Source organism: Moschus berezovskii, chromosome 21 (genome assembly GCF_049115385.1).
Source record: "Moschus berezovskii isolate FMDL1 chromosome 21, NW_MosBer_1.0, whole genome shotgun sequence".
Lineage (NCBI taxonomy): Eukaryota > Metazoa > Chordata > Mammalia > Artiodactyla > Moschidae > Moschus > Moschus berezovskii.
Genome location: NC_142480.1, coordinates 48,841,519 through 48,855,647, shown reverse-complemented (window position 1 = coordinate 48,855,647; position 14,129 = coordinate 48,841,519). Strand labels below are relative to the sequence as shown.

The following is a 14,129-nucleotide window of genomic DNA, read 5'->3' as shown; positions in this document are numbered from 1 at the left end:
TTCCTCTCTGCTTTCCCAGGGCTAGCCTGTGTCCTTGGTGTACACTGGACCGATCATCACAACTTCTTCTTCTATTCACTTAACCGGACGCTGAAGGATAAAGTTGGTACTTTACTGCTGGGATGGGAGTCACCTAAGCTCAGGGCTCTCAGATCATGTCCTTCTTCAGCTTAGCCAAGAGCACGTGACTGACATTCGCGTGGCTTTTAGGGGACCAGAGCTGTGCAAACAGAGTGGGTGGCTTGCTAGCTGTGGTGTGACCCCAAGGCTGTGTCTCTGAACTGTCATGTTCCTTAAAGATGATGTCCGTGGGGACAGAGCCCCGTCTGGTTTACAGGGCTCCTTAGGCAGTGAAGGTAAAAAAAAGGCGGGGGGTGGGGGGGCTTGGTTCCAGCACATGTCTGCAATCTATGTGGTTTCAGGCCAGTCACTTGATGCTCCAATCCCCTGTTTTCTCCTCCAAAGCAGAAGACCACTCAGTTACACCATCCTTATGTACTGCACGCATTAGTTGTGAATAGCAAAATCCAGTTGCTCTACGTGAAGGCTCTTTTGAAGTCAAAAGGCACTTAAGAAATATGAGTGGTGGTAGTTTGTTTTTGACAAACTCAGGGAGGCAGTTCCATGAGCAAATTCACTTTGTGTGAATTCCTTGAGCTAACACTATGCTGTCCTTCAGAGTTATACTCAGAAGTAATGTTTAAAAACTCACAAAGGAAGAATTTCTTTCCTTCCATCCCTCTCCCAGGAAACCTGGCTTCTAATCTCCACTTCTGTACTCACTGGCTCTTGTGACTTTGGGCAAGTCACTTGCTTCTCTGCCTCATTCTGCTCATCTGTAAAATGTGGGTTCTAATAGGACCCACCTCATAGGATCCCTGTGAGAATTAAATGAAATGAAGCCCATGAAGTGCCCAGTCCGGTGCTTACCATCTAGCAAGTACTCATTCAGTGTTCCTACTTATGCTCAGTCGCTCTGTCCTGTGGGACTCTCTTGCGATCCTATGGACTGCAGCCCTCCAGGCTCCTCTGTCCATGGGATTCTGCAGAATACGGAGGTGGATTGCCATTTCCTTCTCCAGGGAATCTTTCCAATCCAGGGATCAAACCCATGTCTCCTGCTTGGCAGGCGGATTCGTTACCGCTGACCCACCAGGGAAGCTCCAATCCCTGTTAACTGTAGTATAATAATCATATAACTTGTTATATTATCCTGAGGCAGGAGACAGCATGGCACAGAGAGGAGAGAGATGGTGAGTCCAGACAGGCAGAGCAGTCTGGGTCTCAGGTCGTCCAGGTGGCGGTGATGGGTGGGGACGCGGTCCGGGGGCGGCCTGGTGAGTGGCGTCCTCCCCTCTAGACCCCGAGGGCGTGTGGCCGTGCGCCGCGCCCATCGTGGAGTCTCAGCTCAGTCCCTGCTCGTCCTACCTGGTGCTGGCCTGCGAGGACGGCGTGCTCTCGCTCTGGGACCTGGCGCAAGGTAAGCTCCGCGCCGCCCCGCGCTGCCCCGCACCGCTGCGCCTCCGTTGCACACCCTGACCTGCCCGGGTTAACACTTCCTCCCTTCCTCTCCAGTGCTGGCTTGTCCTCTTCCTCGGGTTTGGTTCCCCCACATACTTAGAAGGGGTCCTCCTGAAGGGGGCTCCTTTCTCCCCGTGGGCGTTGGCTATGAATCCCTTTCTGTAGGAAATGTTAGTTGAAACACAGCCTAGTGGGCAGGCTGCCTTCACTCTGAAGGATGCTCGCTGCCTGGGTTTTGTTCGGTTTTTCTTCTGGTTCCGCTGGATCTTTACTGCAGCACACAGGCTTCCCTAGTTGTGGTGCGCGCTTAGTTGCCCCGCGGGCTGTGGGATCTTAGTTCCCCAACCAGGGATCATCCCCTGCCCTGGAAGGTGGGTTCTTAGCCACTGGACCACTAGGGAAGCCCCTCCGTGCTTGGCTTTGCCTCCTGCTCCTCACACACTCGCTGGCCACAGACCTGGCGCCCAGGGCTGCCTCCCTCGCCCCTTGCCTGACCTGCTCATGCCCTCCCTCCCTCCAGGGCTCACTCTTGGAGTTGTTGCTCTTCCTGAAAAGTGCTTCTGCCAAAGCATCCACTTCCTGAAATACTTCCTAGTCCACAAAGGACAGAATGTGTATCCGGAGGGCTCAGTGAAATGCCACATGAAATGCGTGGTGCTGTGTACGGACGCGTCTCTCCATCTGGTGACAGCCTCGGGGATCCACAACTCCACCATCAGCCTGTTGGTGGAGAGGTGGGTGGTCTGGGGGAAGTGCGGGGTACATGATCTGCCAGACATAGTGCCCTGTTTAATAGTAAAAAACTGAAACAATCTCTCAGACTAGAGTTCGCTGTCCCTCTGATCATCACTGTCTCAATGAGCTTCTCAGAATCACTAAAGTCTTTTACTGGGTTGGCTGAAAAGTTCGTTTGGGTTTATTTTCTGTAACATTTTATGGAAAAACCCAAATGAACTTTTTGGCCAACCCTATACATGTGGAGATATATATATGAGTTCTATGTATATAAATTGTGTGTTGGCACAAATGACATCTTTCCTATCCCACATGACCAAGAAGAGGGTCGTTTTTGCCAAAATATTGTCTGTAGTCAGTTTCTTCAAAGGCCTTCCTCTTTTAAATTGTGAAATATTTTATGCGTGCAAATAACCTGTATAGTATGTGTGAGGGTGTGTATTTAGCATACATACGGGGTGGGGGTGGGAACCCCACTGGCCCCATCACCAAGCTTAAGAAATAGATCATCTCCAATTCAGTTAAGGCTCTCTGGATCTCTGTGTGCCTCTCCTGGATCACATCCTTCTCTCTTCCACCTCAAAAGTGGTTGTCGTTGTTTGGTCACTAAATCGTGTCTAACTCTCTGCAACCTCGTGGACTGCAGTGTGCCAGGCTTCTGTCCTTCACCGTCTCTCAGAGTTTGCTCAAAGTCATGTCCATTGAGTTGATGATGCCATCCAACCATCTCACCCTCTGTCATCCCCTTTTCCTCCTGCCCTCCATCTTTCCCAGCATCAGGGTCTTTTCCAATGAGTCGGCTCTTCACATTAGGTGGCCAAAGTGTTGGAGCTTCAGCCTCAGCATCAGTCCTTCCAATGAATATTCAGGGTTGATTTTAATTATCTGTTGCTGCATATAACAAACCACTCCACAATTTAGCGACTTAAGGGAACAGTCACCATTTAGCCTCTGATGCTGTAGGTCAGCACTTGGGGCTGGGCTCAGTTGGACAGTCCCTCCTCTGGGCTTGCCTTGACTCTCACAGATGCCCATGGGCAAGGGGCCAACTAGTGGGCCTTACTCACATACAGGCAGCTGGCAGCTGGTGGCCGAGGCACTCCTCCTTGCAGCCTCTCCTGCAGGCTGTCTCAGGCTCCTTGGTAAACCTCAGGCCTCCCAGCCGCCATTGAGGCTCACTGATGCTTTCCAAGCCTTGTGCACTGTTTGTGGTACACCGGACACAGCATGGCATCTGGCCATGCCCACATTTAAGCAGTAGAAAAGCAGACTCCACATTTTCCCCCTTGATTTATTTATTTTTAATCGAAGGATAATTACAGTATTGTGTTGTTTTCTGCCATATGTCAACGTGGATCAGTCATAAGTATACATATGTCCCCTCCCTCTTGAGCCTCCCTCCCACCTCCCATTCCATCCCACCCCTCTAGGTTGTCCCAGAGCCTTGGTTTGCGTTCCCTGAGTCATACAGCAAATTCCCAGTGGCTATCTATTTTACATATGTTAGTGCATATGTCAGAGAAGGCAATGGCAAGCCACTCCAGTACTCTTGCCTGGAAAATCCCATGGACGGAGGAGCCTGGTGGGCTGCAGTCCGTGGGGTCGCTAAGGGTCGGACACAACTGAGCAACTTCACTTTCACACATTGGAGAAGGAAATGGCAACCCACTCCAGTGTTCTTGCCTGGAGAATCCCAGGGACAGGGGAGCCTGGTGGGCTTCCGTCTGTGGGGTCACACAGAGTCGGACACGCCTGAAGTGACTTAGCAGCAGCAGCAGCAGTGCATATGTGTCCATGCAAATCTCTCCATTCATCCCGCCCTTCCCTTCCCCACCCTGTGGCCACAAGTCTGTTCCCTTTGTCTGTGTCTCCATTGCTGCCCTGTGAATAGGCTCACCAGACCATCTTTTTAATTCCATATATACGCATCAATATACAGTATTTGTTTTTCTCTTTCTGACTTGCTTCACTCTGTATAATAGACTCCACCTTTTTTTAAATGGGAGTTACTGCTAAATATTATGTCTAATTTTTTTTTGAATCAACCACACTGTTTTCCTAAATTCATCATTTCTTTGTTTTCCTTCAAGAATTAACCACATTCATATGGCTGCATCCCCAAGCCATATACAGTCCAGCTGTGCGTATTTTAGGGAACTTGCTAATGGGATCATATTCTGTGTTTTCTCCAATCTGCTTTCCAATGCCATTTATTCTGTGACTTGCTTTGCAGTATTGTTCAGGAGAATGGTATATGTTGCCTGCAGCTCCAGCTCTTTTATTTTCATTGCTATATAGTATCCCATCATATAATGTAACACAATTACTTAAGCACTCTCCTACCAATGGATATTTAGAGGGTTCCCAGTTTTTGCTACTGTGAACATCTCTGACATACCTCCTGATGCTTCTAGAGAAGAACTTGTCTGTATTGGATATAGGTATATGCCTAGGAGAGGATGGCAAAACCTGAAAGCTTCTCCCTCTGGATGTCCATGTGTCTGTTTGCTACAGGCCAGTGAAGTACCTGGATGAAGCCATCTGTGCTGTGGCCCCGGTGCAAGCCTTACCTGGCATGGTAGGTTCCTCCGGCCCCTCATTCTTTAGTCAATGTGTTTATTATTCCTTCCAAAAAATCTCTGCCAAAGGCCTGTTGAGTGCTGGGCACTAGACCAGCTTTGGACACAGATTGGGAGGAGAAAGCACGTGCCCTCGTGGAGCTCACAGTTCAGTGGGGAAGACAGGTGAGCCCCGGCAGGCGGGTTCTTTACCACTGCTGCCGGCAGCTCCACAGGAGCAGACACACACTTTCCTGCTGCCCCCCGAACGGCTCCACCTGGATCCAGAGGCTGGGTGCCCAAGGGTGAATCAATGCTCCGTTTGTTTTTTATTTCTAGCTGCTTTTCTTATTTCATACTGGGATGAGAAGTCCCCACTCACCATCTCTTTGCTCCCCAGGTGCTGACCTTTTCCAGAGATGGCTCTGTGTTCCTCATGGATGTGGCCAAGTCGCAGATTGTCTGCTCCTTTGCTCTCCCCAGATCCTACTCTCTGGCGGCCCCCTGGAAGCCAGTGTTTGTCGTGTCTTTACACCACCCATGTTTCCTGCTCCGAGGTAAAGAGGGGGACCGCGAGGGCTACCGCCCAGACCTGTGGCCTGGTGACCACCTCCAACTCTCTCAGTCCTTGCATAAAGCACAGGGTGACCCAATCCAGTCTCCTCCCCACTCCTCATCCCGGCCCCCACAGGCCAGGACACCACTGCTCAGTCCTCACTGGCGCTTAGATAAAATGCTGGACAAGTCTCCCGTCTGGACACCTGCTCCTCCAGATCAAGTGAGCCCCTCTTAGCCCAAGCCCAGTGATCCAGGCTTTGTAGGCAGAGAGCAGCCCCCTGGCGCCCACCCTGACCACACGGCACACGGACAAGGTAATCACTGAAACAGCACTGTGTTCCTGTTCCATCCAGGAGACCACCCGGATGAGATTGGATCTGCCAGCAAAGCTGAAGACATCCCAAATTCTATTTTCTATTTTAATTTTGAGGACTACCCACTCCTAGAAAACTTCTCAAGAAACTGCACCATTCCTCAAGCTAGCATATTGAACCACCCAACATTTGTCCAGGCACTGCCCCTGGAGGAGAGATGCGAGAAATTCTTCCAAAAGAGGTAAAGTTCTGGGTCTCTGCACCTGGGGTGGTCTCTGGACCATGGAATAAGTGGTTTGCTTGATCATAAGATCCTTTTCAGCATTTAAATCCCATTTAGGTTGGAAGAAAAGGAATAATGAATTCAGACTGGTAGAAAAGAAAGGCTGCAAGTTGGTGTTTTCTTCCTGTTAAGGCTGTCTTTTTCTCGTTGCTTTTTCAGTTCTTTTTTTTAAGTATATTTGTATTATCAGACACGGTCATCTAACACAGGGGTTGGCAAACTACAGCCAAATTTGGTCCACTGCCTGTTTTTGTGACTAGTTTCACTGGAGGACACCATGCCCACTGCTTTATGTCTCATCTGCTTATGTAAGAGTTACAGAGCTGCTGAGCAGCTGCAGCAGAGTTGCTATGACCCACAAAGCCTAAGTCATTTCCTAGCTGGCCTTTAGAGAAAATGTTTGCCAGCCCCTTGTCTGAGCCTCCTTTCCTTTCTCCATCATCCATATAAACAATTATGTGATACACTCTCCTCTTTCCCTGTCTGTAACCCCCAGCCCCAAGGGGACTCTGCTTGTGTTCCTTCCTGCTGCTGCTGCTGCTAAGTCGCTTCAGTCGTGTCTGACTCTGTGCGACCCCACAGACAGCAGCCCACCAGGCTCCCCCGTCCCTGGGATTCTCCAGGCAAGAACACTGGAGTGGGTTGCAATTTCCTTCTCCAATGCAGGAAAGTGAAAAGTGAAAGTGAAGTCACTCAGTTGTGTCCGACTCTCCGTGACCCCATGGACCGCAGCCCACCAGGCTCCTCCATCCATGGGATTTTCCAGGCAAGAGTACTGGAGGGGTTGCCATTGCCTTCTCCCCCTTCCTGCTATAAAAGCATCATTAATGGTACTCGGTCCCTTCTGAGAAAGCAGGGCTCTCTTTTTTTTTTAATTTCATTTATTTACTTATTTATTTTTGGCTGCACTGGGTCTTCACTGCTGCACACGGGACTTTCTCTAGTTGCACTGCGAGGGCCTCTTATTGAGTGGCTTCTCTCATGGTGGAGCAGGGGCTCTAAGCGCACGGCCTTCAGTAGTTGCAGTCCCAGGCTCTAGAGTGAGCGCTCAGTAGTTGAGGCCCGTGGGCTCAGTTGCTCTGAGGCATGTGGAATCTCCCCAGACCAGGGATCAAATCTGTGTCCCCTGCATTAGCAGGCAGAGTCTTAACCACTGGATCACCGGGGAAGTCCAGCTGGGGTCTCTTCTAGTTCATCACATTATATTGGATAATGAAGCATGTGTGATGTTTTTTCTTTGTATTTTTCCTATTTGCAACTTTTCTACCCAACATATGAATGTTTTTGGAAAATTTCAAACAATGGCTTTAAAAAAAAAATGTTGAGAGAATGAGGTCAGGTCATGACTGTAGTGGGGCCGTTCTCCTGGGCTGAGGGTCATGGTGTGGAGCTTCCTGGTGCTCTCGCATTATGAGGCTCAGAGAAGTTGTTTAATGAGCATGTTCCTCTTTCTGTCCTCTCGGTCTAACCCCTCCTTTCACTAGCCTAGGAAAGGTGAGCCTTCCCACTTCACCCAAAATCCAACTGACTGCCCTCCCAGTGGGAAAGGGACCAGAAACCAGTGGCTCCAGCTCCGGGCAGCTCACCTCCTGCCTGGCAGTCGAGGACTTGAACAACTCAGGATGCCTTAGCCCCTGACCATTTCCTCCGTCAGTCTGGGTGCAGGTGGACATTACCACTCAGACATCTGCTTAACTAACCCTGCTCAGCCTGAGAAGTTTGCTTCTCACGTAGAGCTACTACCATAACAGAGTAATTGCTACTGCTCTGCTGCTAAGTCACTTCAGTCGTGTCCAACTCTGTGTGACCCCATAGATGGCAGCCCACCAGGCTCCCCCACCCCTGGGATTCTCCAGGCAAGAACACTGGAGTGGGTTGCCATTTCCTTCTCCAATGCATGAAAGTGAAAATTGAAAGTGAAGTCGCTCAGTTGTGTCCGACCCTCAGCGACCTCATGGACTGCAGCCTTCCAGGCTCCTCCGTCCATGGGATTTTCCAGGCAAGAGTACTGGAGTGGGGTGCCATCGCCTTCTCCAAACAGAGTAATCACCCACTGAAAAAATGTTACTCATTATTTCTCAGTTTTATGTTGTTGTTCAGTTGCTCAGTCGTGTCTGACTCTTTGCCACCCCATGGACTGCAGCACACCAGGCCTCCCTGTCCTTCACCATCTCCCAGAGTTTACTCAAACTCATGTCCATTGAGTCGGTGATGCCATCCACCCATCTCATCCTCTGTCGTCCTCTTCTCCTCCTGTCTTCAGTCTTTCCCAGCATCAGATTCTTTTCCAATAAGTCAGCTCTTTGCATCATGTGGCCAAAGTATTGAAGCTTCAGCTTCAGCATCAGTCCTTCCAGTGAATATTCAGGGCTGGTTTCCTTTAGGATGGACTGGTTGGATCTCCTTGCAGTCCAAGCGTCTCTGCAGAATCTTCTCCAGCACCACAGTTCGAAAGCATCAGTTCTTCAGTGCTCAGTCTTCTGAGCTTTATGTACATATATGTGCACTTATAGAAATTTGGGAAACAGGACAACAAAGGACATTTAATTTCTTTATTGAATTAAATAGTAATTTATTATTATTTTAGAGAACAAATCATTTAATTTTTATTACAAATTTCTAATTTATATTAATTATTATTATTTAAATTAATATCACCCCAGATCCCAGTGCTGCCATTAATGCAGCAGTACACTTCCTTAAGGCTTTATCATTAGCATTTTTACTATGTTGAGATCATGTTCACTTTTTTCATCTGGCTTTATGTCACTCCAGAATACAACGTAATGACTTTTTAATTTTAAGAAAAACTTCCTTGTTGCTCTGGTTTTTAATGTCTATGTACATAAATTTCCATGGGAAGGGTGTCTATAATATCCTTCCCACTCCCCCATGGCTGGGTCTCCTCTCTTAAGAAGGCAGCTCCTTCTGCCCTGACCCCCTCCAGTCTCCAGATACCCATCCTGGCCCCCATCGGGTATAGAAGGGGTTCCTCTATCTCCCCTTCCCAACCGTGTCTCTTCCTTTATCAACACATCTTAGCTCCTAGGTCCCACACCCCAGCCCCTCCCCAGGAGGGACTGCAGAAGTGGGGTGGGGTGGAAGGACCTGCCTCCCAGGGAACCTTCTGCGTGAAGTGGGTCGGAGTCAGCAGGGCTGACCAGGTTGGGGCTGGGGGGCCAGGTGCAGGGCTCTGGGCTGAACAAGCAGTGGGAGCTTGGGGAAGGGAAAAGCTCAGGGAGGTGCTCCCTGGGTCCAAGGACCCAGCAGGAGCCGGGAGGGGTTGCATGGTGTGGTTGGGGCAGCTCAGCTTGAAGGGACATTTACTTGGGCCTGATCACAGGATTCAACCATTTCCCTTGAGGTCCCAGAGATAAATTACGAAACACTGATTTAGACAAGGCATTTCCTGTTCCCTGGTGGCTCAGACAGTAAAGAATCTGCCTGCAGTGCAGGAGACCCAGGTTCGATCCCTGAGTCGGGAAGGTCCCCTGGAGAAGGGAATGGCAAACCCACTCCAGTACCCTTGCCTGAAAAATCCCATGGACAGAGGAGCCTGACAGGCTTCATCCATAGGGTCGCAAACAGTTGGATATGACTGAGTGACTAACACCTCCACTTTCCCTGTTCTACTTGCTCTGAGGTCTGACATCTGGGGCTTTTCCAAAGTGTATCCTCCCTCCAGTACTCTATTATGTTAACTAGACCTCAGTTTTGGAAAAAAGTTGGTAAGCATTTATATTCCCACAACCTAGATTCTGTCATTAACATTTTACTCTCATTGTTTCTTGCACATAAATATGTCCGAGGATTTTAATCATTTTTTTGGTCTCTGTTTACTCCTTGTGACTGAAACAGTTTTCCTTGGCCCTAAAACTAGGTGAAACTTTAATGCAATGGATTTATGCAGCAATAGATTCAAAGTTCAAATTTAAGATAGTCTGTCCAAAGTGTTTTTGCAAAACGTGCACTTGGGACTTTTATAAATAGCCAGTGTGAAACTGAAGCATGCCTTTTGGACTTGGGAAGAAAGCCAGTTAGCACCCAGTGCGCCACCCCCCGCCCCCTCCACAGGCCCGGCTTCTGTTCCCATCCCTCCTGGGCCTCCAGGGCACCATTCCCATCTGGTTCCACTCCCTGATGTCAGGTCGGCCATCTTGGCTGGGTCAGACTTTTGATCACAAGACAGAAATTTTAGGACACAGGAAGCTGCTTGAAACAACCCCCTCACCCCTCTTTCTTCCCTCCGTGCCCCCTTTATTCCCTGTAGCCAAGCAGAAGGTGGGCTTCTGGGCTGACCCAACAGTCCACAAGGCACACACCCCCTTGGCGAGGGATTGGATAGATCCCATGTGGACACCAGATGACATCTCCCTTGAGGGTGGAGGAAGAATACACCCACGGCCCAGTCTTCACTGTCCCTAGGAGGGAAATCCTGGGCCCGCCCTAACCTTCCTTTGCCTTTCTTTTATTATTATTAATTGATTAATATATTTATTTTACTTTGGCTGTGCTAGGTCTTCGTTGCTATACTCAGGCTTTCTTTAGTTGTAGCGAGTAGGAGCTTCTCTCCAGCTGCGGTGCAAGGGCTCCAGGGCACACAGGCTTGAGTAGCTGTGGCATGTGGGCTTTAGCTGCCCTGCGGCATGTGGAATCTGCCCAGACCAGGGATTGAATCCGTGTACCCTGCATTGGCAGGCAAACTCTTAACAACTGCACCACCAGGGAAGTTCCACTTTTCTCGAGAAACAGAGGGACAAACCTCTGGAAAACTATTTATAGCCCCATAGACCCCACAGGTGCAGGCTGTAAGGCTACTGGAATCCAGAGGTCTTGCCTGAGGCCTGCTCTCCTGCTTTGCAGATGGACAGCCCATCTTTTTGGAAGTTGGATGCACACACATTGCTTCAAAACAATAGACAGCAGTCATATTTGTTATGCCATCATGGGGAAGGAAAATCCTTTCTTTGCCTGATGGTGGAGGGAGGGTGTCTGGAGCTCCAGAGAGGGCTGTCCCCAGGGACAGTCAGTACCTAGCCTCAGCGGGGCAGGCATCCTCCCGGGTCCCTCCTCACTGCTGAGCACCAGCACTCAGCCAGAGGGAAGGGCACTGATGCCACGAGAGCCACCTGCCCAGTTTCCACGTGCTCCCCACACTTCTGCAGTGCCGTTGGTGGATACACTTGCCTCCCACTTCCCAGAGCACCCAGGACCTTGGCTGCCCTCTCACCCAGGTCACCCCCACCCCCACACCCTGTCTCCCTCCTGATTCAGAGAAAGCGGCATCCTGCTCCTCCTCCCCCAGGCACCCAGACTTTCTAGTCCATCGGGTTGGTGACCTTTTCCGTCCATTGTCTTAGTCACAGGCATGTGTCCCCACTGCATTCCCGAGTTAGGAAACAAGCCAGCACCTTCCCAGTTCTGAGCCCCCTTTTCCTCCTCTGCCTAGAGCCTGGCTCCCAGTGACAACACCCCACTCCTGAGCCCTCTTCCCCCATCTGCGTCCCAGCCCACTGCAGACTCCACCATGGGGGTCATCTGGCCCCATTTCCCAGCCAACATCCTCTCACAGTCATTTCTGTGAGTTTTTCCTAGTATTTCTGTGGGATAAATTGGAGGTGGGCTTTCAGAGTTACGGGGGAGGTACGTCTGAAAGGGCAGATTCACCCTGCATCCTTACCCCCTCCCCAGACTGGCCAAGAAATGAGGGACAAAACTGATAGTTCGTAACTATTTTAATTTGGAAGTTAAGGAGGTTGAGCATCTTTATATCTATTCTATGTTTCTCTGTCTCCTTCTGCAGACCGACCTGGCTCTTTTGCTCATGGCTGAGTTCTTTTTCATTTATTTTTGTATATGGCTATGCCAGGTCTTAGTTGTGGCATGTGGGATCTGGTTCTCTGACCAGGAAGCGAACACGGGCCCCCTGCACTTGGTGCGGGAAATCTTAGCCACTGGGCCACCAAGGAAGTCCTCATTTTCTTTTGATTTTAAAGAGTTCTTTGTTAATACGTTGTAAATCATTTTGCCTGATTTGTCTTTGGTTAGGAGTAATTCTGGTTGCCTGTTTAGCCAAACAGAAGTTGTGGAGTGGGATGTTTCCCCCTCCTCCCTCAGGCTTTGCTGACGGGTGGTATGTAACTGAATCACTTTGCTGTTCAGCAGTAATTCACACAACATTGTAAATCAACTATCTTCAATTTTTAAAAATGAAAAGAATTAACCTTTCCTGAGCACCTGCTGTGTACCACGTACTATGCTAAGTACTTTGAGGCACATCTTGTTTCTCACTATGTTTAACTTTATCCCCACGGTACAGCCAGGAAGCTAAGGCTGACAGAGGTCAAGTCACCCGTCCAGGGTCACCAGCTTCTAAGTGAAGGAGCTGGGTTTGCACACAAACTGTGAGGGGCCAAGGCCTGCACACCCTCTGCCTGCCCCCTGCCCACCGACTCCCACACACACCCCACACACGGGACTGGAAACTCCAAGGGTCGTCAATAGGGAAAGAGAAAGAGGCAGATCCGAGTGTTGCCAGGATGCAACTGCCAGGATACATTTTCAGTGAAAAAGGCAGACAGTGTGTTGCACTCTTCCTTTTAAGTTTAAAACGAGAGATGCTCTGCATGTCTGTACTTGTGTGTCTGAACAGTTTTCAAGGATTTACAAGGAGCCATTCATTACAGTTTCTTTGGGAACAGAAAATAAGGGTCTGAGGTGAGAAGGCGGTTTACTTTTAATTGTATACCCACTTTTGAATCCTTTGATTTTTTTTAAAGCAAAGCATAGGTTACTTACACTAAAAAAAAAAACGCTTTAATGCACTGAGTACCAAACATCTCCATGTGGCTGTCCCACTGGCAGAGCCGCCTTGTCTTTCACCCAGAAATGTCCCTCTTCCCATTTGCTCTAAGCTTTTAAACGTTGTTTGCTCACTCAGGCACCCGAGGTGGAAACCTGGCAGCAGCCCGCACCCCCTCCCCAGAAGGAACGCCACCTCTCTCCTGCCTACTCCTGGTGGCCAGCTCTGCATGCAGCCTGAAGGGTGACCCTGGGCTTCTCTGATTCTGCCACACTGACTGTGCATTTATTTTTTTTTTAAAGACTCAACTCAAACATCTTATCCTCTGGGAGGACTCCCCAGGCAGGAAGTGCTCTTCCCTACAGTTTTCTTCTATTGCTCTTAAATGCCTCCTGTAACAAATGTTCTTTTCCTCTTGTCACCTCACTAAACTGGGCTTCCCAGGGCTAGTGGTAAAGAATCTGCCTGCCAATGCAGGAGACAGCAAGAGACAAGAGTTTGATCCCTGGGTCAGGAAGATCCCCTGGAGTAGGAAATGGCAACCCATTCCAATATTCTTGCCTGGGAAATTCCGTGGACAGAGGAGCCTGGGGGGCTACAGCCCATGGGGTCGCAAAGAGTCAGACATGACTTAGTGACTGATCACCTCACTAAACTGAGGTGGGGGAGAGGGCAGCTGTTTTAGTCACTTTGATCTTTCCAACACTTCCCCCAGTGCTGGTCACTAGTAGGTGCTCAAGAAATGTTACATGTAACTAGTGGCATTCGGATGTATTTAACGCTGGTCCTGCAAATAGACTTTCGGTTCATAAATTCACCTTCCATCACTCCTATTATTCCTTCTTCTAAGCTGATTCAGGTACCTTCTGTGCACCAGGCTGAGTCCTGAGAACACAGACAGGAAGCAGACGTGTCATCTGGGGAGTTTCTTGTATCAGCCCAGGGTGGTCAGGGTCTGCCCTGGGGACCTAGGAGCCCTGAGTGGGGGGTGGGTTGGGGGGGAATAGGGAATGGGGGGACGCGGTACAAAGCAGGTTCCTCTCATCAACTGCCTGCCCCACAGTATTCAGAACCTGGCGAAGTACAAGGTGAAAGAGGAAGAGCACTGGACCCGGCTTCGGAGGTATTCCTTGCTTCTCCAAAAAGAGGACCTTAAGAAGTGACCGGGCTCTGAAGGCCCTAGGCTCTGGAGAGGTTGGCAGCAGGCAGGCTTTGCCCTGGAACGCTCTGAGGTCAACAGACAAGACAAAGGGCTGCAGCTCAGTAGGCCTCAGGGGCCTGGCTTGCAGTCTGGGACTTCTGCAAGCCAGCAAGGGGAGAGACATGATTGGGGGAGGGGGCTTCAACCTGTAAGCCAC

General features: G+C 49.7%; 1 protein-coding gene across 1 annotated transcript in view; it reads left to right on the top strand.

The window, feature by feature from the left end:
- WDR93 (WD repeat domain 93) overlaps window positions 1–14,129 on the top strand; it is a 48,850-nt gene extending 34,721 nt beyond the window's left edge. Inside the window, exons 11-17 of the mRNA XM_055417812.2 lie at window positions 20–106; window positions 1,361–1,480; window positions 2,042–2,255; window positions 4,771–4,834; window positions 5,215–5,371; window positions 5,726–5,927; window positions 13,835–14,129. Coding sequence (XP_055273787.2) covers window positions 20–106; window positions 1,361–1,480; window positions 2,042–2,255; window positions 4,771–4,834; window positions 5,215–5,371; window positions 5,726–5,927; window positions 13,835–13,934 — 944 coding nt within the window. The 3' untranslated portion in view covers window positions 13,935–14,129. The remainder of the gene's footprint in view (window positions 1–19; window positions 107–1,360; window positions 1,481–2,041; window positions 2,256–4,770; window positions 4,835–5,214; window positions 5,372–5,725; window positions 5,928–13,834) is intronic.